The sequence below is a fragment of the Dipteris shenzhenensis genome, chromosome 24 (assembly GCF_047967505.1).
Source record: "Dipteris shenzhenensis isolate YYH24624 ecotype China chromosome 24, Dip_SZ_1.0, whole genome shotgun sequence".
Classification (NCBI taxonomy): domain Eukaryota; kingdom Viridiplantae; phylum Streptophyta; class Polypodiopsida; order Gleicheniales; family Dipteridaceae; genus Dipteris; species Dipteris shenzhenensis.
In genome coordinates this window covers 444,470-469,159 of record NC_141619.1, presented here as the reverse complement: position 1 = coordinate 469,159, position 24,690 = coordinate 444,470, and the positions used below count along the sequence as shown (strand labels likewise).

Genomic DNA, 24,690 nt, shown 5'->3' with positions numbered 1-24,690 from the left:
ATAAATAATAAATACAAGAGCTGAAAGTGAAATAAATATGCGTGGAAACATTAGTCTGTTACATTTCCTCCATTGCTATGATAGCTGAACTTAGGCTAATGAACTTAGGCTAACAATAGCTAACTGGGGATGAATCAATTGAGGATACTTAGTGCGATATTGGTGATTAAACCACTGAATGGGGTAATTTTGAAATTCCAGCAATTACTTGCATTCGTAAGGTCCTCCATGGGTATGCAAATCCTTATGCCAAAGGATTTGCTCCAGTATTACTAATCCATCCTCATCAATGACCTCTGGTTGTGCCTCATCCAAAGTAGATGCAAGTATAGGTCTCTCAAGTCTTGAGTAAACTGAGATGGAAAGCATTATGGATCTTCCAATATAAAAGGTAGACGCAATTGAAAAGAAATATCATTGATCTTGTGCTCAATCTAAAAAGGACGAAAGTAATGCAAAGCAAGGTTAACATAAATGACGTGATTTTCTTTAAGTTTGCTTTGCGGAATCTCAGCAATACCCAATCACGTCTATGTATACTGTATTGCTCTCCGTTGCCTATTGGCGGACATCCTCTAGTGCTCCTGTGATTGGAATGTGGTTCTTCAGAAATCATAGGCTGATTTTTAATCCTTTATAAATTGATTAGCCACAAATACCTCATCCTTCATGCGCATGACATGTAGGCAAGGGTCTACCAGAAATAACCTTGGATTAAGTCTTACCCATGGATAATTGAACTATATTGTTATATGCAATTCCAAAGCTTAGGATGATCGTAAAGAAGACGAACATTCCAACTTGGTTCCCAAATTATTGAACAAAGCTTTCCAAAAGTTGTTAGTGAACTTAGTGTCACGATATGAACAATGGTCTTCGGGATACCATGATGAATTAAAAGTCCTTATCATAATGGTGAGGCAGTTTCAGTGGAAATCACGGTGTCTTGCAAGAGATGAGCTGCGCTCACTTACTAAACTTGTCAATAACTATCCAAATCATTTCATGAATTTGGGAAGACAGACAACGTCCATTGCAATATGCTCCCGAGATGAATCGAGAATTGGAAAAGCTGCGATAAGCTTTACGGTCTCCACTTAACCTTTTGGTAAGATGAACAAGATGTAACGAACTGCTAAACATCGTTCCAAATTTGTTGCTTATAGAAATCTCTCTCTAGCTGTGCCAAAGTACGAGACATTTCCCTATGACCCGCAAATGGGGGATTATATTATCCCTCAATCACCTTATCCCTAAAGTTTGTAGTAACACAAATACAGCTTTGATGCCAAACATATCCAGCATGTAAATAATAATCCTTGTGTCCTCTTTCCTTATTCAACCCTGCCCATATGTGAGAGAACTTTAGATCATCCTTGTATATGCATCGTTCATGGCAGTTAGCTTCTCATGTGGATTGCTAAAGTCGCATGTACTAAGGTCTTCGTTACAAAAATCTGCAACCACATTGCCCCTTCCAGGTGTATGCCGAATCTCAATATTACTGCTCAACGCATATGTCGAACACTTTTATGTCAATCTGAATGAGAAAATCAATTCCTAGGAAATGATATTTCCAAACAGGAATTGCATAAGTCACTGCAAGCATTTGCTTAATTTACAAATTGTTATGCAAGTTGACATCACTAACACAAGAGCTGAAGTAATTGCCTTCAATTTCTCAAAAGCTGCCTCCTTTCTAGGTTTCTACATGAAAGATCTAGGCTTCCTTGTCAAATCATGTAATGGTGAGGCTTTAGGTGCAGGTGATAAGAAATCTCATGTAAAAGGAGTATAGGCCACGAAAATACCTAATCTTACGTACATTCTTGAGATCTAGCCTCTCGATGATCACCCTTCTACTTACTTGGATATATCTCAATTTCTGCCATGTGGTCAAGAAAGCGGATCTTTGATAGGAAGAATTCAATTTCTTAGCATTGATGAACAACTGATTTGACTTAAGAATAAACATTACCTTCAGAAGCCCTCTATGCTCTTGCTCATCCTTGCTACAAACAATGATATCACAGGGATTTCACATCGAAGGTGACAAAGTTTTCAGACTTTGCTGTGCATCTAGCTCCTTTCCTTCGTGGCAAACAATAATTGAAGCATGTAGTTCAAGTGCTATAGGGTAGATCATATAGTTGGTCTCACATCCACAAGCGGTTTGATATTGGTTCCAGGCTAGCCTAGCTTTGCACAATTATTTATGGGTGTTGCATCAACTCACCACAACAGAGACTAAGTGAGCCAATTCTGAAGCATTTTGTAATCCTATGGTACCATGAATTACAGCGTAGGATATGGAGACCAAGCATCATGAGGGCTTCCTAGGGAGTATAGGGACTTCTTGTTATCGGTTGCTATCTACTTTGGCAAGGTTTCTAGAGACTCCTATGATTGTATGTTTAGTCTTGATGTATATCCAAAGTTGTGCTTAGTTGTGACCCGGAAGTTGTTCCATGAGGAGGAGGAGGGGGGCGTGGGGTTTGTTAGCATATTGATGTAGGCAGTCTTTCTAGGTAGTGTCTAGGTACATTGAGATGGGCCATGTGGCCAAGGCATGGCCTCGATTTAGATATCGCACCGCTGTAGGGAGGGGGGAGAATTGACCCTGTCAGCTTGTAGACACACCTAAGCCTTCACACAATCAGCAATCAAGAATAAAGTGCAGCATAGATCACTAAGAGCTCGTCCTAAGTGCCGGTCTTTGCCATGGAGGAGCAACTCCTAAGAGTGATCACTCAGGAGTTTGGCATAGGTAAGTGCAGCATAGTTGACTAAGAGCTCGCCCTTAGCACCGGTCTCTGCCATGGAGTAGGGACTCCTTAGAGTGACCAATCAGGGAGTTTGGCTAGGCTCTTAGAGGAGCAAACCTTTCAATGAGATTGCAATTTATCCCCTTTGTGATCCTGCCTATAGTGGAGTCACTTCCCTCCTTGGAGGGAAGCATCAAGATGCCAGACCCCTTCGACTTCCCCAGCTTTTATTACCCCTCTCCTTGGTGCATCCCCACCCGTGGATCCCTCGGCAGCCCTCTTCCCCCAAGCATCTTACTCTTCTCCCAAAGCCTTCTTTCCCTTCTTTCCATCCTTCCCCTGTTGTTGGAAAACACACCTACATTTGTCTGGAAAATAGCAGTGCTAATGCAACATTTAGATGAATGTCCTTGCAGACCCCGATTGAGAAAAGTTGCATCCGATAGAGAATACTTTCGGAACTTGGAGAGAGAAAGAATACACAGATGTCGAGCCAATGATAGTTCTCATATGGATGTAGAAAACGTTACAAACAGATTTCGAAAATGTACGTACACCTGTAGCAAGTTCTACTGATTTTGGAGACCACTTAAGACTCCATCTATCACAGATCTCCAAATCTGCTGTGTGCCTCAGTAGCTACTTCTGGTAGAGCTCTGCTTGCTTCTCACCCCTGGCAATCTTGTGCTCCCCTTGTGGCTCAATGTATGCACCTAGATCTGCCCCCTTACAGGCTGATGTCTGCAGTACTCTGAACTGAACTCACTTTTACTGCTGCACTCAGCCACTCCTCTGCTGCTTAACAGGATGTTGATCTGCAGACTGGAATGGACTGAAATGCCCAGTGACTCAACATACAAATGACCCTGCATTGGGGCCCCCTTTTATAGGGCCCAATGCCATGCTGCATCACCTGACCTGGAACCAGATCTGGCTGACCAATATGCTGGCAACCAGGCTGGGCCTATAAAACCCACACCTAAGCTTCCCTTTGCACACCTTTGGCCCTCCATTTTTCTCCTGGCTGGGCTCTCTCCAGTCCCACAGCCAGCCCTGAACATAGATATTGGTGGCCCTTTGGGCTGCCCCAAAAAATCATGAAGAAGGAATTCTTTCTGCCGCCCATGTGGGAGCCATCTTGCTGCCCATATGGCAGCCTCAACTCTTCTCCCTACGAATCCATCGACCCACAACATTATGCAGGTGCCATGCCCCTATACTTCCAACATTCCCTCTCTACGTGACTTCTCTTTACCCTATAGCCAAACCCATCTCAATTCAGAGCAGCTACAGCCAGGATGTAAGAAATCCTAGATTTACTATATTTAGAAATGTGCTAAGGAACAGAAAGGAGACTGAAATAGCAGAGAACAAGGAATATTTGTATTGCTTGAGTGTCTGTAGTGTGTCATCCATACAGTTGGGCCTCTCTTATATAGAGAGTGAAGAGTCACACATGAAAAGGTGTGTACACTAAACTGTATGTGCATGAAGAGGTGTGTACCCCTTGTGAAGGGTGTGACCCTTGATGAGAGGGTACATTACAATGATAGTGTCTCTTCAATAGAATGTCTCTTGTGAAGGGTTGTGCCTCATAGGAAGTGTCCCAACGAAAGGGCATACCCTTCCACAAGTGTCCATTCATCAAACCATCCATAAGTCTAAGGTATAGAGAAAGGAATACGTCACAGATGCCCTCCCACTCAAAATAAGACCCTGGTGGAGATAATGAACTGATGTAGAAAATATCCCGGTAAGTTCTGAAAATACTGCTGTAAAATGTCAGGGTACTGCTGTAAGTCTATATCAGATTGCCAAGTAGCGTCGGAGTCGTCTAGATCTCGCCAAAGAACAAGGAATTCCATGATAAGTCGATGTCGAGTCTCTCGTTGTCGATGGTCGAGAATATGCTCAGGAATAAGGAGAACATAATCGTCTTCGATTTTTGGGACATAATCACCTGCAGGAGGAACTGCTTCATCACCTGGAATGTACGTCTTTAGCCAAGAAATATGAAATGTCGGATGGATTTTACCCCATGATGGTGGTAATTCCAATTTGTAACTTAAAGGTGAATTTTTCTTGACGATCCGGAAAGGTCCATAGTATCTTGGTCGCAACTTAGGAAACATAGACTTGACCGTCTTATAGCAATATGGGGCTACAAATAATAGCACCATGTCACTAGTGTCAAATTCCAGGTGACGTCTATGTTTGTTGGTAGACTGTTGATACCGCTCTTGCGCTTTTCGCATATGATCCTTGGCTTGGAGTAGAATGTCTTGCATTTCTTGAACCAGTTGATCAACTAGGGCCACTCGATGTTGAAGTACAAAATTCGTTGGTACGATCGGAGTATGCCCATAAGCTGCTTGGAATGGAGTCATGCTGATGGCACTATGGAAAGAGTTATTATAAGCAAACTCAAGGAGTGGTAGATACTCTTCCCAAGCTGCTAGGCGTGACTGAATATAATGTCGAAGCATTTCTTCCATAACTTGGTTGACTCTTTCAGTCTGGCCATCTGATTCTGGGTGGTAGGCTGAATTGAACAGTAGAGTTATACCCAAAGATTCGAACAATGAAATCCAAAAGTGACTGGTAAACTTAGGATCTCTGTCGGATACGATATTCTTGGGCAATCCACCAAGTCGGAGATGCTGTCCTGAAGCTGGGAAATTTGAACTTGAAGTAGTGCTTCGCCTTGTAAGATGACTTCAGGGGTCTTTTTTTGGACTTGAGTCGCTGATCTCCGGAGAGGTTGCACGCGAGCGTTGCGACATATCTGAGGTCCCTGTGAGAAGAGCACGAACCTGCACTCTAGTTTGTACCATTCCTGGAAGAAGATCCGGGCTGCTCCCTGAGGTTGCTCATGTTGGAGGTGGCAGGCGAGGCAGGATGGAACCACCCGTGGAAATCTGGTAAAGGAGGTCTTGTTTGAGGTAACACTGGTGATGCCGAAGTGGGTGTTATTGCTCGTGAGAGTACAGGGGTAGGTTGTAGAGTCCACGGATTTGAGAAGGGATAAGGAGCTGCTGTTGGGAATGGAGGGTATCCAGGAGAAGGAGTACCTTCAGAGTGTAAATATTGTCTTGGGGAAGATACAACCTGTGCAGGAGGATATCTGGGAGCTGAAGGAGGTGGAGAGTACCCTGGAGATGCTGAAGCTGAGGGGTAAAAGTCTCTCCAAAGATGGACATCAAACTCGTGAGGAATATTGGGTTCTGGGTATCTACGTGTTTCGTGAAACACAACCCGGGCTGTGCTGAGGAAGTAATGTAATTGAGGTGCCTCACGCAGAAGGTATAGGATGTGGTCCAAGTCACTGGAAGGGCATGTGACACAGAAGACCCATGATGAAAAAGCTCCGAAATGGGCTGGTTGTGCAATCTGAACACGATATTGTGTGGTAGATGTGCCTAAGGTATCCTTGAAGGGACTGGGGCATTACCAAGGGTTTCCATGCTTTAAGGAGGAGGCTTTCATTTTCTCAACCCAGCGTGCTTGTTGAGCGTTCATGACTAGCTGAGTAGAGATATACTTTAGAGAGTGATAGTCTGTCTTGATCACTGAGTCAGCTTCCATGAGATAATGTTTCCCATGTACAATGGCAAGAAACTCCTTATCATAAACCGGGTATCGGGTTTGGATATCAGAATGTTTATGGCTGTCAAAAGCAATAACTCTGCCTTCCTGCATCAAGACTGCTCCTGTAGCGATGTCGGAAGCGTCGGTCATGACCTCAAATGGAAGGTTTGGGTCAGCAATAGCCATAACTGGTGTGGTAGTGAGTGCTTGCTTGAGTTGTTGGAAACTATACTGTGTTTCGGGAAGCCACTGAAAAACTGTTGTGCTTTTCAATAATTCGGACATAGGAGCTCGACCTTCTTGGGATCCACAGAGATGCCTTGAGTTGAAATAACATGTCCCAAATATTCGAGTTGGGTCTTGAAGAACTCACTCTTCTCAACGTTGATGTAGAGAGAATTTGTGCGGAGAACTTCAAAAACTTGGTGAAGATGTTGTTTGTGCTCATGTAGGGATCTGCTGAAAACGAGGATGTCATTGAGGTAAACGATGACAAACTTATCGAGGAAAGGCTTGAAGATGTTGTTCATTAGTGTCATGAATGTGGCCGGGGCATTGTTTAACCCAAAAGGCATGACCAAACATTCATAGTGTCCATACTTTGTTCGAAAAGCTGTCTTGTACTCATTGCCTTCTCGTATGCGAATTTGATGATAACCTGAACGAAGATCAATCTTTGAGAATTGTGTTGCGTGTAGAAGTTGATGGAAGAGGTCATCGATGCGAGGCAATGGATACTTGTTTTTGATAGTGAGCTTGTTGAGGGCTCGGTAGTCGATGCAGAGGCGCATTGACTTATTCTTTTTTTCCACAAGTAGTACAGGAGATTCAAAAGGGCTGCCACTGGGCCGAATATGACCTTTGTCGAGTAGTTCGGTCGCTTGTCTTTGGATTTCTTCATTTTGAGTGTAAGAAACCTGATAAGGAGGTTTCGACGGTGGATTACTGCCAGGAATAAGTTCAATTGGGTGATCCACTGGTCGTCGAGGTTGTAAGAAAATAATACAACGTCTGTGCTCAACAGATAGCAAGATCTCGTACGCAAGAGAGAAAACCAGATAGTATGGAGAATCAAAAAATTTGATTACTGTAGAACTGATGCAATAGATGGCGCTGCCTCCCAGCCGTGCGCTCCTGTGAAAGAAGCTTCGATGGCAAGGTGGAAGCAGTAGAGGACGGAGGTTGGATGCTGAGGAATCAGGGTTGCTGTAGCTAGTGATGAAATGAGCTTCACGGGCTCGCTCTTATATAGCCACCAGTCGTAGTCGGTTAGGCTCAATTGGGTGACCGACCCAGCCCGCCCAAAACAGTCGACTGGGGGTCGGTCTCGAAATAGGCCACCGACCATACGATAGAACCGGTGCGCAAAATAGAGCAACTAACCTACGTTTCCCATTCGGCCCATAGCCATCCGGGATCATCTAAGGCTCCAAATGGGCCCCACAACCCGAGAGTGGATTGCCTCGGGAAAAGCTCTGTCTACCCTCAGTGGGGTCAGTCATGTGATGCCTTCCCGCACTTGCATGTAGCCTAGTTGGCAGTGTGCCAACTCCGTCCAGCCATCAGGCCACACATGGCCCCCATCTGGTGTCCAAACCAGGACCTACTGGGTAACCGAGCTGCTCAAATGCCTTCTCCTCATATGGGGGGCTTATAAGTAGAGTTAGCTAGTTCTCGCATAGTTACATGAGAGTGGAGAATTGATATCTAACACCCCCCCTCAATGTCCACCCGCAAGTGAACTTACTTTTTCGGTCCAATGCCTAGTCGATGAAGATGCCTCTCCAGCAAGTCTCTTCCAAGAGCCTTCGTGAAGATGTTCACAGCATTCTCTGTAGTCGGATAGTACACCAAGTCGACCTCTCCATCCATGATGAGCTCGCGTACAAAGTGATATTGAATCTCAATGTGTTTTGTGCGAGCGTGGAACACCGGGTTCTTTGCAATTGCCATGCAACTCTGATTGTCACACGATAACTGCGTAGGTTTGTTCTGCACTGCACCCATGTCCCCTAAAATCCTCCTCAACCACACTGCCTCACAGGAAGCAAAGCATGCTGATTTGTACTCAGCCTCGGTAGAAGAAAGAGCAACTGTGGGTTGCTTCTTGCTGACCCATGACACATCTTCAGATCCAAGTGAGAAACAATAACCTATCACTGATCTCCTGCTGTCCACGTCTCTTGCCCAATCCGAGTCACAGAATCCGGTCAAGATGTTGCCCTTGGTATAAGTGATGCCATAATCAAGTGTGCCTTTGATGTATTTCAGCACCCGCATCCTTGCTCTCCAATGGTTCTCCCGTGGCTTATTGGAAAACCTGCTTAGTACACCAGTCGCAAAGCTGATGTTTGGCCGTGTGTTGCACAAGTAAATCAAACTGCCCACAAGTCTTCTGTACTTCGCTTCGTCTACCAATGGTGATGAATCCTCGTTCGAGAGCTTCACGTCAACCTCCATAGGGACACCAACTGTCTTGCACTCAGCCATGCTAAATGCCTTCAGTATCTCTCCAGCACACTTTAGCTGTGAAATGAAGATCTGTTTCAGCTCCTGTCAAACTTCAATCCCCAAACAGAAATGCATCAGTCCGAGGTCTATCATTCCAAACTCTCTTCCTAGCAAATGCTTCGTCTGCGAGATCTTCTCTTCATGGTTCCCTGTTATGACAAGGTCGTCCACATAAAGGACCACGATCATACACTTGCCTCCTTCTCTGAAGATATACAAATTTGCATCAGATGGGCTCCTCCTGAACCCGTTTTGCAGAAAGTAGGCATCAATTCGCTGGTACCATGCTTGTGGGGCCTGTTTCAGCCCGTAAAGTGCCTCCTTCAGTTTGCATACTTTACCTTCTGAACCGGGGATCACAAAACCCGGTGGTTGTTCCACGTATACCTCCTCCTTGAGATCTCCATTCAGAAAGGCGGATTTTACATCCATCTGAAACACATGCCAACTTCCCTGGGCAGCTAAAGCCAAAACACTGCGAATTGTGGTTAGTCGAGCTGTGGGAGCAAAAGTATCTTGATAATCAAAACCATGTACCTATGCGAATCCTTTTGCCATGAGCCGAGCCTTGTACTTATCCAACGTGCCGTCGGACTTGTACTTGGTCTTGTACACCCACTTGGTGCCGATTACCTTGCGTTTTGGTGGACGATCCACAAGGTCCCAAGTGTTGTTCTTCATTATGGAGCCATACTCCGACTGCATAGCCTCCATCCACCTTTCATCACCCTGTGCCTCTTCAAGACACTTGGGTTCTTCAGCATGGATCACCTCTGTCATCAACGCGTAGTTGACCAAGTGTTCTTGCGCCCACTTGGTGCCGATTACCTTGCGTTTTGGTGGATGATCCACAAGGTCCCAAGTGTTGTTCTTTATTATGGAGCCATACTCCGACTGCATAGCCTCCATCCACCTTTCATCACCCTGTGCCTCTTCAAGACACTTGGGTTCTTCAGCACGGATCACCTCTGTCATCAACGCGTAGTTGACCAAGTGTTCCTGCATCCTTCTTTGCTCCTCTATTCTCTTGGACCGGCGGTGTTCGGATGGTTCCTCCTCAATGGTTGGAGATTCTCTGCCGTCGAAAAGCTGCTTTACCCACTTCGAAAATGGCCGTTGCCGTTGTGGTTCTGCAGGCTCTTCTTCATCTTCTTTATCTTGAATCCTCCCAAGCACCGTTGGGGGAGTTCGATTTGCTGTTGGTGGTGGTACTGGATGGATATTCTGGTCCTGGTTGTCTGGGAAGGAAGCATCCTCCTCCAATTGATGCGGCTGTTCTGAGAAGACCACATCGCGACTTACAATTATCTTCTTGGTAACAGGGTTATAGAGACGGTAACCCTTTGCCTCTTCACTATAGCCTCCATCCACCTTTCATCACCCTGTGCCTCTTCAAGACACTTGGGTTCTTCAGCACGGATCACCTCTGTCATCAACGCGTAGTTGACCAAGTGTTCCTGCGTCCTTCTTTGCTCCTCTATTCTCTTGGACCGGCGGTGTTCGGATGGTTCCTCCTCAATGGTTGGAGATTCTCTGCCGTCGAAAAGCTGCTTTACCCACTTCGAAAATGGCCGTTGCCGTTGTGGTTCTGCAGGCTCCTCTTCATCTTCTTTATCTTGAATCCTCCCAAGCACCGTTGGGGGAGTTCGATTTGCTGTTGGTGGTGGTACTGGATGGATATTCTGGTCCTGGTTGTCTGGGAAGGAAGCATCCTCCTCCAATTGATGCGGCTGTTCTGAGAAGACCACATCGCGACTTACAATTATCTTCTTGGTAACAGGGTTATAGAGACGGTAACCCTTCGCCTCTTCACTATAGCCCAAGAAAATACACTTTCGGCTCTTCAGTTCCCATTTGGTCCTGGTAGCATCAGGGACATGCACAAAACAGTCACATCCAAAAACTCTGAAATGTGCAGCTGAAGGTTTCTTACTAGAAAAGGCTTGCAGTGGAGTCATCCCGATCACAGCCTTCGTGTAGCTACGATTGAGAATGTAAACTGCAGTATTACATGCTTCAGCCTAGAAAGTCTTTGGCAAATCTTTCCCTTTCATCATACTCCGGCCCATTTCGCAGATGACACGCATCTTGCGTTCTGCTACTCTATTTTGCTGTGATGTATGTGGTGGGGGTTTCTGTCTCTTGATCCCGTGACTTTTGCAGTAACTTTCAAATTCAGTCGATGTGAACTCTCCACCTCTGTCTGATCTCAACTTCTTTACCTTCCTCCCCAATTCTTTCTCGACCATTACATGCCATTCCTTGAACCTACTAAAAGCCTCGTCTTTAGTCTTCAGAAAGTATATCCATATTCTTCTACTATAGTCGTCGATCAGCGTCATGAAGTAGTAGGAATCACCCAAAGCTTCCGTCTCCATCTTTTCGCAGAGGTCCGTGTGAATGAGCTCTAGAGGAGCCTTTGCCGTGCTGGCCTCTTTAGGAAAGGGATGCCGATGCTGCTTGCCCATCATGCAAGCTTCACATACATCGGGCAGATCTAAAATTTCTGGTAGGTTTGCAATCATTCCAGTTTTATGCATCTCCTTCAAAGAACTAAGGTTTAGATGGCCAACCCTCATGCCACAGCTTAGTGTTCTTCACATCGGCTCGAGCACTGAAAGCTGAGAGTTTGTAGATGTTGTTGCGCCGTGTATCTTTACCAACGACCTTCCCTTGAAGATCCAAAATTTGTGCACCATTCTTATATCGAATTGAACTTTGAGGTCCCGATCCGTGATCGTAGAAACAGACAACAAGTTTCTCTTGATATCTGGCACATAAAGAACATTGGACAACTGTTTTACAACTCCATCTGACTTGAGAGCAATCGTACCTTTTCCTTTTGTTGGATATTTTGCATCATTGCCGACTGCTACCAAGATGTCATTCTCTACCGGCTGTAGAGAGGTATACCAATCCTTCCGACTGGTCATGTGGCGCGATGCACCATTGTCAATGATCCACGGTTCATCTGCAGGTACATGAACTGCCTCCGTGCAAATCTCCTCAATTGCTACGAACGGCTCTATAGGTACTGCCTACACGCTATTGCTGGACTCTTTCTTTACTCCGTTCTTCTCATCAGCAATCTTCTTTCGGCACTGATTCTGCTTGTGCCCTGCCTTGTTGCAATAGAAGCACTTGATCTTCTTCTTTCTCTTCTTATCATCAAAAGAAGATGGGTTACTGGAATCCTTACCCTTACCTTTCTTTGATCCGGTCTAGAAAGCCGAATCTTCTCCAATCCAAGCATTGCGCTGAAATCCTCAAAGTTGAGGGGCGGATTTTTGTTCTGCGTATTCAGTGCCGTAACAAGACCGTCGTACTTTGGTGGGAGAATCCGTATGCACCTTCGTGCTAGGTTCTCGTTGGTGATGGTGATGCCAATCGCAGTCATCTGATCGTGCAGATTCTTCACCCTGGTGATGAACTTCTCTGCCGCTTCAGACTCAGACAATTTCTCGTTCACGAGTTGAGTCTTCAGATTCTGAATCCGCGTTTGATTCGTGGTCTCGTACTGATTTTTCAAGACCGTCCATGCCTCCTCCGCTGTGGCGACATGTTGAATTAACGCCATGACGGAATCACTTACACTGCAGACAATAGAACACAACGCATCTGCATTTCTTCTTGTCCACGCGAGAATCTCATCCGCAGTTGGTACTATCTGTTGTCTTGCATTGGTTGGATCCGGTCTCGCAACCGACCTCACGTCCACCCCAATAGCAGTGTCCCAAAGCTCATATGCACTTAGGATAGTCTTCATCTTGAACTTTCAGAGTGGATAGTTAGAGCCGTCCAACTTTTCGCTTTCGCCGAACGGTGGGATTCGCAGTCTTGCGGGCTGGGCCATCTCTCACAATCTGCTCGCAAACAAAAATACACTACCAAATCTTCTTGCTAGAGTTCAGGCTCTGATACCATGTAAGAAAATAATACAAAGTCTGTGCTCAACAGATAACAAGATCTCGTACGCAAGAGAGAAAACCAGATAGTATGGAGAATCAAAAAATTTGATTACTGTAGAACTGATACAATAGATGGCATTGCCTCCCAGCTATGCGCTCCTGTGAAAGAAGCTTCGATGGCAAGCTGGAAATAGTAGAGGATGGAGGTTGGATGCTGAGGAATCGATCCTTGGACACAAAGTACTTAAGTGGCCAGGGAAGATTCGGGGTTGTTGGCAAGGCTCATGTGGATGGTATTTGCCATTCGAACAGCTTTGCCTTTCTTGTCTTGTGCTGGGGTAGCATCTTCTGTTTGGGAAGTGCTAGGTTCCATATTGGAATTTTGCTTTGATTGCTTGGGACAATCGAACCATCTATGGTCGCCTGTATAGATGGTACAAAGTCCTTTTGTGCTGGAGTTGTTCTTCTTGTCAGTGGCTGCATCTTTATGTTGGGGATGACGGTCATGACTTTGTGAAGAAGAAGAGGCGTGATCCTTCGAGGAGTGCTTCTGTTGGAATCCGGCATACGATTTCTGAGACTTGTGGGGATCTTGAGATTGTCGTTGACCTTGATTACCCGAGTTTTTTCTAAACTTGGGTTTATCTTGAGGGCGAACACCTTTGGCCATAGTAGAGTTCTGTGCTCTATTAGCACTCTGCTTCCCTATGTTTTGGAAATCGGTAATGCGCTCTGCGTAAGCAATAGCGCCAGCTGTGGTGGTGATGTTTGCTTTGAGGACATCAATGCGTAACAAGGGATTTAGGCCTGAGATGAAAGCATGAAGGCAATCATCATTAGTTAAACCATCAATCTCCAGCACCAATGTGGTGAACTGAGAGATGTAGGAAGACAGGGAGCGTGTTTGCTCCAACTGTCTGAGTTTTGAATGTGCTTGGAGTCCGCATTGGTAGGTATGAACTGCTTACGGAGCACGTGTTCAAAATGTTTCCAAGTTAACACACTTTTGCCGTCCTTTAAGCGTCGTTGCCACCATAGGAAAGCTATATCCTTGAGGAGGGAGGTTGCCAAGGCAATCTTTTTGCCTTCAGTGAGGTCAACAGTATCAAAGTACATGCGCAGTTGTGCGAGCCATTGGTCAACTGTTCGGCGATTTCGTTAACTAGTGTAGGCTTCCGGAAGTTTAATGTCAAGTCTTTTAGTTTTGGAAGCTTGGAGTAAGCGGTAGAGGGCACGAAGTTCAGTGTTTTCTACCTCAGGTGGGAACGAGTCCACATAGTCGTTCGGTGGCATCACGTCATCCTTTGTATGTGTGGTACTGCAAAAATCTTGGAGTTGTTGGACTTTCTGGACCAAGTCAGAGATGCTGTCTTGAAGCTGGGAAATTTGAAGTTGAAGTAGTGCTCCGCCTTTTAAGTTGACTTCAGGGGTCTTTTTTGGACTTGAGTCGTTGATCTCCGGAGAGGTTGCACTCGAGCGTTGCGACATATCTGAGGTCCCTGTGAGAAGAGCACGAACCTGCGCTCTAGTTTGTACCATTCCTGGAAGAAGATCCGGGCTGCTCCCTGAGGTTGCCCATGTTGGAGGGGGCAGGCGAGAAAGGATGGAACCACTCGTGGAAATCTGGTAAAGGAGGTCCTGTCTGAGGTAACACTAGTGATGCCGAAGTGGGTGTTACTACTCGTGAGAGTACATGGGTAGGTTGTAGAGTCCACGGATCTGAGAAGGGATAAGGAGCTGTTGTCGGGAGTGGAGGATATCTAGGAGAAGGAGTACCTTCAGAGTGTAAATACTGTCTTGGGGAAGGTATAACCTGTGCGGGAGGATATCTGGGAGCTGAAGGAGGTGGAGAGTACCCTGGAGATGCTGAAGCTGAGGGGTAAAAGTCTCTCCAAAGATGGACAGTAAACTCGTGAGGAATATCGGGTTCTGGGTATCTACGTGTCTCGTGAAACACAACCCGGACTGTGCTAAGGAAGTAATGTAATTGAGGTGCCTCACGCAGAAGGTATAGGATGTGGTCCAAGTCATTGGAAGGGCACGTGACACAGAAGACCCACGATGCAAAAGCTTGTGCAATTTGAACACGATATTGTGTGATAGATGATGCCTGAGGTGTCCTTGAAGGGACTGGGGCATTAACAGGGGTTTCCATGCTTTAAGGAGGAGGCTTTCATTTGCTGTAATTTGATAATGAGCGGCAAATAACAATATGAAAGAGAATCCTTAGAAATAGAATGGAAAGAATCCACCTGGAATAGATTAGATCTGCCCGACTGTGCTGAAAAGCGTGTACCAGGGGTGGGCTTCGGGCTGGAAAAAGTACAGCATCAATTGCGAGTTGAAGGAGGTCCTGATGTCAGGCTTCAAATTTCGAAGTTAGGGTTTGCTGTAGAGGGAGGCGATTCAGCGACCAAACAGTCTGGTTGTGGGCAGAAAGATGTTGCCAGCAAAACCACGAACCACACAAGATCTCGATCTGTTGTGTAGAGGCGAGGTTTTCTTGTACAAGAGGGGCTGGCTGAGGGAATTTTCTGAACAACAAGGCCTCTGTTCGCAGGCTGAGATGGCGAGGTGAAGAGATCTAGCAGGCTGTGCAGACATGGGCATCAGGCTGTCACTCCTCAGGGTGATGGAATGCATCCATGGCTGAGGAGAGGCTGGCGAACAGATAGAAGGCTGAGGGCATGATTGGCGTGACTATGGAAGGCCGCCAAAGGCTGAGCACAAGGCTGCAAATAGAAAACGGCGAGCTTGAAGTGGGCTTGGCGTGGGCTGGCAAGAAGAAATCGGCAAGGGAGGGGCAGAATCGACATGAATAGACTGTATGGAACAGCACGCACAACTTTTGAGAAGAAGGCGCGACTTACGAGACGCCAAAAACCGATTTACGAAGGTTGCAATAACTACCAGGCATTGCTTTTAAATTAAAGGCTGGGTTACTTGAACGTAAGGTTAGTCTTGAGTTGGGCCTTAGGTTTAGGGCTGGTTGCCCTTTTTAGGCCCTCTAGGTACCCTTTTGTAGGGTGGTGCTTGGTGCCAAAGGGTGTGCCTATTCTAAGGGGTGTGACCCTTGGAATAGGTGTACCTTTTTATGAAGGGGTGTGACCCTATTTTAAAAAGGGGTGTCCCCACACGAAAAGATGTCCTTTTTTCCATGATGGGGCGTGTCCCTTGGGTGAGGAGTCAGAAACTCTTCATCAAAAGGTGTGTCCGATGGTGGAAAAGGTGCGTCTCTTGGTTTTGGGACAGCCCAAGCACATAAAGGACCACGATCATACACCTGCCTCCTTCTCTGAAGATATACAAATTTGCATCTGATGGGCTCCTCCTAAACCCGTTTTGCAGAAAGTTTTATCGTGTCCATTCACATCAACTCGTGATGGGAGGGCTTTACGGGCATTTTGGCTAATGTGATGATGCTTGATAATTTCCCCATCATCCTCTTGTTAGAACAGCCATGATACATAGCATCCTGGCATATCTGGAGAGCCAGATGCACAGAGGCTTTGGAGGGTACTCAGGTTCATCCCTCGCACACATTAGCTAGTATCTGGACAGACATATCTGGACAGGCACCGTACATACTTTGATGGCCGTATGGACGGGTATGCAGGGAGACTCCCGTGCAGTCTCAGCTAGGAGGGCTTCTTTCTTCAGGGAATGGAAGGATTCTCCTTTCTTCTCTGAGACTACTACAGGGTTGAGGTGGCACTTTCAGCCTCAGCCTTGGTTGTCTTCCACCTCACTCTGAGGGGTTTTTTAATTTATCCTCATGATTTCATGATGTATTCTGCTTTGAGCTTGCTCTCGCGGGTTTTTTCTCTTACTTAATAGAAGTCTCTTTCTTGGAAAAAAAAAAAAGAACAACCATGATAGAGGCTACTGCAAAGGAGAGTGCTTACTATACCAAGAGGAGATTATTATTTCATAGACTTGGTATACATAGAACTCCCCTTTCCAAGGTGGATGGGTGGAGTGGATGACGGAGGCCATCTTGATGAGTATTGCAACTATCTAAGAGTAGACATTGACTATGAGCAAGAGTGAGTTTTTGGACAAGGTCTCTTCTCCATTGAGAGGCTCAAAGGATAGTGGTTGACAAGCTACTATGAGTGCGCTAGTGTGGAGCTATACGTGACAGAGGCCATTAGACATGTGGAGTTCTCCTATTATTTATCTAGAGCCAATTGGTGGAACGTGCAAATAGAATGGTCTGAAAACCTAATAGAATGGTCTATTAGGTTTTCAGACTGCAAGCAACATGGATATAGTTAGATGCTTGGGAGATCGTGGAGGACCAAATTTTAGTCAGACCCTTAGGAGATCGTGGAGTTGACTATCTCCTTCTACAACAAATTGTTTAGCACAGAGGAAACTCCCTCCAAGAGGCTAGGCCAATGACGCCAGGCCATATTATTAGAGTAGATGATGTGGGACCCTAGAGAGTGGGTTTGGTGGATCTTCTCCTCATATATCACTCAAATGGACAAACCACTTGAGATAGTGGTCTCCTCATAGATCCCCTTATGGATAGAACTAGCTTGAGGAGGAGGTACCATATGAGGTTATTGCAATAATTTGGTCTCTGCACTAGACCAACAATTATGGAGCTGCCGTGCGACACAGGTGATTTGGTAGTGCTTGCTCAAGATTATAGCACCGGTGAGGCACATTCGGCGAGTTTTTGCTTAGGGTATGGGAGCTTGGTTCTCAAAGAGGAGGCACACTTTCCAAATATAAATTATCTCCCCTACCTACTTATATGCCATGCCTCCAAGCAATGCCCCTTGAGCTTGTTGGAGGACAATGCCTGGGGGACTATTGCCAACATCACAACTTGGAACATGTGGATAGGCTGCTGCATCCTTTTGATAGAGGGGCAGCAGATTCGACTTGCCATCACTCTTGTTAACATATGACTAGACATCATTGATATCTTGCGAGCGGCTTTCAAAAGGGCACACACCCTTTAGTTGATGATTATAGCCTTTCATGACGAAGAGGTGCCATGCACCATTACATGTGAAGGAACATGATTTGGGTGCCATGAAAGAGGCTCCTCCTTGGGCACTGTGTAATAATCATTCTTTACATTGCCCAAAAGGGAAACACCACCTCCAAACCCCAACACCCCCAGCACTAGCATACCCACCGTTGCGTCTCATTTGACAGCCCACTTACACTGTCCGAAGTGGCACTAACTTAATGTTGTTCATCAACTTATCACACCTACAGAAAAATGCTGTGGGTCATCACCTATAACTTTCAGCAAAAATTGCATCATGGAAAGCAAAGAGAAGGTTATAACAAGTGCCACAATGGCTACTTGATCACACATAGTTTGCTATCCTTTTTTATTAGTTGATTAAAAGTCAAGGAAAGGACTGCACAAACTTAATCTCAAAGGTTGGAATCGATACTCACTACTTTGCATTTGGTGGATATCTCAAGTAATCACCTATAAGCTCGAGATGCTACATTGAGTATGAGATTTGGAATTTACTTAGCAAACTCACAAGGATAGAATGACTCACTTAGGTTTTCCTCTTGTTTTCTGTTAATTTTTTTTATTGAACTTTTGCAAAAGTGTTCTTTGGTTCACTAGAATGAATAAAGATTAACGATTATATCTTGTTTGAATGAATTGTTGTCATTTGTCTATAGCATAAACATATGAGGAAGAAACCCTTTTTTGCTAAACATCCCATTTAATCTGTATCTAATCTCAGGAACGAGCATTTTTGCTACTCCATATGAAGAATGAAGAGAGTGGCAAGATTAGCAATGGAAATTGGGACTATGAAAAACATGTTAATGAAGGCGACATTGCCTCGCAATTCGATTATGAAGCTGAAGATGATTCAGTTGAACTTCTTAGAACAAGACTACCAATCGAATTGGGGCTCTCTTTCAATAGCCATGAGGAGGGGGATATCAATGGATCAAGTTATGAAAGTGATGAGGCCTTTGCACGAGCTTTACAAGAGGCCGAGGACCGTGAGACAACTGTTCAAATGATAAGTCTTGTTGGTGGCATAAATCAATGTATGTGCAGATTTTAAGATGGAAAAGTTATACATTGGGCATGAAGACTAACTGATTTGTACTAGAGGTAGTTGTTGCCATTTGCCCAAATTAAGCATCAGAGATAGTGAAAGCATAAACTTCTCAAGCATGCATGCTCACACACATGCACGCGCACTTGTATGTGCACACGTGCACTTATGTATACACACCCGTACCCACACTTGCATTTGCAATGCACACATGCATTGTGCAAAGATAGAGAGAAATTTTCTCAAGCATGCATGTGCACATTTACTTCCATACCTACTGCACACGGAGGCATGTGTGTTAATGTAGACACCCATGCACTTGTAGATGCGCACACGAACACGTGTGTGGCATGAAGTTTTGTGTGCTCCCTGCCCCCCCTCATTCTCCTCTCTCTCTCTCTCTCTCGTTGTGTCACAATGGTGCTCTGTTATGCATCGTCTGCATTATTCTCTTGCCTTTTGTTGTTTCTGTAATTTTAATTGTGTCTTGTTCTGTGTAGTTGAAGAAGTTTTTGAAGGCGAGGGCGATAACTCACAGGTCAATTAATTGATGGTTGCATCTCATTCATTTGTAATGTCTTTGTTGATCACTCAATTGCTAATTTCACTCACTTTTGTTGATGCAGGATGTAGATCCAGATACGATGTCCTATGAGGTAAATTTCTGCTTTCTTGATCATGCATCACTCTTTGTACAATAGCACTTTGTAGGAGCCCGGAAGGTTTCCATTTTGTGGTTGTGTTTGTAAGCTTTGTTTAAGAACAAAACCATGGACATTGGTGCTTGTGCATTCGCCTAAAAGTAAAATGCTCTTTGAATAGGGGTTTTTGAGGACTTATTTATTGACAACTTTGTTTGGTCTTTTGTTTTATGGGGTTTTGCAAAGGCTTTTCTCTTAACTTTATTTCGTTTCTCATCTTTGAATAGCAAAATAGATGTGCAATCTGACGCAATGTGTCCTCAATGGATTTAGGAATTGGTAGCATTGGGAGAAGCTGTTGGAACACAGAGTAGGGGTCTCTGCCAAGATGCTATTGCCTTCCTCCCTTGTTCGAAATATGTTCAGGAAATTGGTGGGGAGGCTGAACAGTAAGTTTTTTCTTGTTTTGGGTGGTGGTACAACATATTGTGTATGCTCAACTTCAATGTTGTGTAACTTTTTTTGTTCCATCATATCAATCAAGTACGCTACTCCTACCACAACACAGTGTTAATATGCATTAATTTTCTTCTTGAGTATTGTGGGGAGCGCTCGTCTTCAAATCAATGCCCTTTTTTTTAGAAGGGAGTCTTGGGAAATATATGATGACCAGATAGAGGTAACCCCTACCTATAAGTAAATCTTGGTAGAGCCAATAGCATTTAAGAAGATTAAAATTTCTGTTGGTTTCACAAAGCCAAACAAGAAAAATGCCCTTAATTATTTCTTTTACGGTAAGAAGTAATCTATTCATTCAAAACAAATTACACCAGAGGTGGGAGGCTGAGAACTCTATCCTTGGCCTCAACAACTATTGGGGGGTCTAGTATGCCACGTCATCCCAAGTGGAGGAACATGAAAAAACAAAAAACCATCCCACGTCCTTATGAATGCTATCAATTTCTCCTGAGTGGCTGCAAGGGTCCTAGTCTATCTCTCCCACTTACCCTAATAGTAAGAAGCCCCAAATGGAAGCCAGTATATCAACAACAGTACATGCCTTCCACCAAGGGTGTGAGCTCATCTTGAAACACCATAACGCTGGAAACCACCCCCCAAGCCGAGCTTGCTCGTGAAGAAGGTACTAGGTCCTGAGCTAGGATGGGAAGTAAGAACAATCCTCATACTACAGTTGTAGGTCCTTAGCTAGGATGGGAAGTAAGAACAAATCCTCATACTACAGTTGTAGCTGAGCCCAAGTGAAGGCTTTGGATATTTCAAGGCAGTCCTCTTGCTAAGTTGGTCTGTATCCAAGGGAGTGGTCTTGGCTAGAACTTGGCCAGCTTCTACTATTCTTTCAGTATTCCATAAGGATTGGATACATGATAAGCATGGTGTCACCCTTAAGGATTGGATACATGATTGCATGGTGCCACCCATCGTCTACCCATAGTTGTTCAGTATAGGCAGCACAAGGGATTTCAAAGCATCATCAGTCGAGTTTGTGATCTCATTTTTGGGGGATCACTAGGGCCAAGAACGTCTCATACTTTCTTTGGCTAACTATTCATAGAGGTATTTCATTTGGCTCTTGGCTTCAGCAAATGGGCAGGCCCTCCCTATGTATGAGATGCTTGCTTGTAGAGAAATCTAGCAAGTACTATTTGTGGAGTTGCCGTATTGCCAGGGTGATTGGGATGGAAGTTTTCAAATTATTCTCATACATCATCTCTAATTCCTTCACTCTGACATGGGGAGTAGCTCTTTGGAGCAGAGGGTTTGGTGCCTTTGCTCTATATGAGTCAAGAGGCAGGTCCTTCATACAATAGTGTTGTGGAGGTGGCCCTTTGGATCTAAGAGTTGTGCCGGAATGATTCGAAATCTAGACAAATTTCCTCACGATCGGAGAGCTTCCCCCTTGCTTGGAGTACCACTACCATAGTACTGATACACAAACCAGGAGATCCCATGGATACTAGGAACTACCGCACTCTCATGATTGGCCACACACTAGGCAAGATTTACAGGTCTATACTAGAGAGAAAGAAAGAAAGAAAGATGTATTAAAGGCTGCGGCAGGCCTCGTGGGCCTATGAGACTAGAGATAGATGCAAAACCAAAAGGTAACTCATACGGATCACTAACGCCCTTGCTGAAAGCTAAAGTGCTCTATGTCTCTTCTCTATGTCTCTCAATGCGGTGGAGGGCGTGGTCTCCTCGATCTCTGTATTCGAAGGGCTACATCAAGGGTGACGCCTCATCTCTGGCGGTCACCTCTGAGGAGGGTTGAAATGGACTAGACCTCAATCGTGCGTGTCCCTCTCCGTGTCGCATGTGGAGTGTGTGTCTCTCGGCAGCATCGTGGCGAAGACTCCCACTGCTAATTTATGATGCTCTCATCTCATCAAGCTCCTCTCCCTCAGCCTTGCCTGCAATTGACTCATATGCATAGAAATCTGTAACAAGTGTTTGTGCTTTGTCGATCTTGGTGACCTGTGGCATCAATCCCTGCTGCTTTCTGGTCTGTCGCATCAGTATCTCTCTTTGTCGTCGCATCTCAGTCAGATAGAGACCAACACAAACCTGATCGGGAAAATGGATCAGCTGTGTAAGTGGACCAAAGCCATGCCACTCTTGGAAGAGGAGTGATATCGCCCTTAGATCTCATAATAGACTGGGCAGGCACATAGAAAGTGCTCCTTTGTCTCGATCTCCCCCATTTGGCATAGTTTGCACATCCTTTGCTCTGTGGATATGCCTGCATCTCTCCCTGCCTCAATCCTCAGCTGATGTAATGAGACTCGCAACTAACCGATGGCGATCCTCAATTCATGTGAGACTCTCCTATCCTCGAGGTACTGAGGTTTGATGACGAGACCATGCTCTGAGACCCTTAGGAAGTGGTCATAGTAGAACTGGATCTTGGTGGGGAACTCCTCTCCCCCCCTTTCCTAGATGTATGGAGCTGGAGGAGGTCCAACCGTATGATACGGTTGATCTCATCTCGTTGGATCATCTTGGGTGGTACAACCATGCTGTATTGAAAGGGGGAAGTCTGTTTATTTGAATACCGTTACTACCAAACCCCGTGCATACCATGCTGTATCAACATCACTCTCTACTAGTCGTCTGGAAGACTCCAATGCTAGCCTCAGTAATCTCCACTAGGGTAAGGCCTAGACTCTGTGGAGGAACGTCAATGTTTGAAAGATGGCATTAACCTAGAGAGGGGTCATGGCGAACTCTGCCTGTATAATCTGATGGGGGACTGAGGGCTTGCAATATTTTCATAGAGTCACACGAACAACGGGCTTTGGGATAGGATGGATTCCGAATACAACACTCTACTATAGACCACATCTTCACTTTATGGTCACAAACTTCTAATGTTTGAGTTGACTGTTTGAGTTGACATAGTGTAGTGGAGGAAAAGCTAGCTGATATGAGGGAAAAGTGGATTAGCTGGAAGAGGCGATGAGGAATTGTGGAGCCAGAGCCACAGATACCACGCACGCGATAGAGAGATTCACCAAAGCACGCACTATGGAGGTCTAGTCTATCTCGGCTCTATTCAGAGGGACCTGTTAGAGTCGAGGTGTCACTCTTAAGATGGCGCATAGGATACAGAGATCACAGAATCCATGCCCCCCACCATAGCAAAAGATGACCCAATAGAGATAGATACAAGATATCTTCATATCCCATCGGAGGACTACCATGGCACTATATTTTGAATATACCTTGTATCATCAGCCCTTGAGGTCTCCTGAAGACGTTAGTCTCTCTCTCATGGAGATGCAGCAACATAGAGAGACCCTATTGCAGCAGATCAAACAGTAGGAGGTGATAGTACCACAAGAGACAGATCAAGCATAGTGACGTGTCACCGACTTCTATGCCTTTGAGTCGGGCCTGGAACACATTCGGCTAGAGGAGCAAGAGATAGCTGACATGAATGCAACGGAAGATACGATGCGGAGCGGTGGATCCAGCGACATAGACGATGATTAGAGCACGCATGATAGAGGCCCAACCCATCACTGTTCTACTTAGAGGAGACCGTCTGAGTCGTGGTGAAACCGGCCCTTGGGAATACCAAAGGGTGCCACTTCAAGAATTATTACAGCCAACCAGAAAATAGTAACAACCAAATAAATAATCATAGAATAAACACAAGGAGCCATATTGCCCCTGTCGTGAATTTGGACACCAAATTGGCCCTAAAACTTAGCGCCCTTTCGGTATTGCTTTATCTTTATTCAGAAGGCAACCAGTGATAAAACATGTGTGCCTCAGGATCTATGGAGCGCTCTAAGGTGGATGGAACCTATGTGGAAACATGATGAAGAGAGTGCTCATGACATGTATCTCAAGTCAATTAGGTTCCAAGATAGATTAGCTTGGACTCATAAAGAGAATCTTGAGATAGTGCAAAGTGCTTGATTGATATTACTTCAAATGAACCTCCCTTTTATAGGTGAGGGTACTTACATCCATTTGCTTGCTCACATGTGGGATATCTCCTCCATGCCATGTGGCAACTTTCCCTTTACTCATACCTTTGCTCTATATGTGCTCATGGCACCACAACTCTCAACAACCAGCACTCTTTTGAAACTGTCCAAAAGCAGCCAACTGAATATTCAGTCCACATGCACTGTCGTCTTGATGTTCACGACTCAGATAGGCATCCCAGCCTAGTGCAAAATTCCATGGCAACCCTTATCAAGTATCTGGCTGTCCAATTTTCCTGGCAAGTCTTTGGCGATAGACAACTAGTCTAAATCTGTCCTGGCAGCTCTACAAGAGTCTTGGCAGGGGGGAAACGAGCTGACCCTAACAATAGATCATCAACACTGGCTATGTTGGAACAGCCCTAACTGCCTTGTATAGCCCTAGTCGCTTTTGTAGCAACCTATGTACACCCATGGCACCCTCTGTACATCCCTGGAAACCCTAAAAACAACAAGTTTCCACTCTCCAGCTGATAGGCGACTTATCTGGTGATCTGGAAACGTCAAAAACCAACAAGACAGCAAACTCTAATTTGCTTCTGGCACTCTAGAGAGATAAATACAGCAAGGAAACTCTCTCTGTGGGCTTTGGGAGGCTCTAACAGGCCTCTAGCTCAAAGGTGACTTCTTCTGGGTAGTTTGGCTGCCCCTGGCAGCCCCAAACTTGATGTGACTTCCACCCTTTAAGGCTGAGCGGAAACCTC

At 45.2% G+C, this 24,690-nt stretch overlaps 1 protein-coding gene across 1 annotated transcript in view; it reads left to right on the top strand.

The window, feature by feature from the left end:
• The window catches only part of LOC147886072 (E3 ubiquitin ligase BIG BROTHER-related-like), a 44,904-nt gene that overhangs the window by 9,284 nt on the left and 10,930 nt on the right, over positions 1 to 24,690 (top strand). The window contains exons 3-6 of the mRNA XM_087395637.1: positions 18,505 to 18,820; positions 19,332 to 19,369; positions 19,458 to 19,487; positions 19,806 to 19,921. Of these exons, the coding sequence (XP_087251763.1) occupies positions 18,505 to 18,820; positions 19,332 to 19,369; positions 19,458 to 19,487; positions 19,806 to 19,921 (500 nt within the window). The remainder of the gene's footprint in view (positions 1 to 18,504; positions 18,821 to 19,331; positions 19,370 to 19,457; positions 19,488 to 19,805; positions 19,922 to 24,690) is intronic.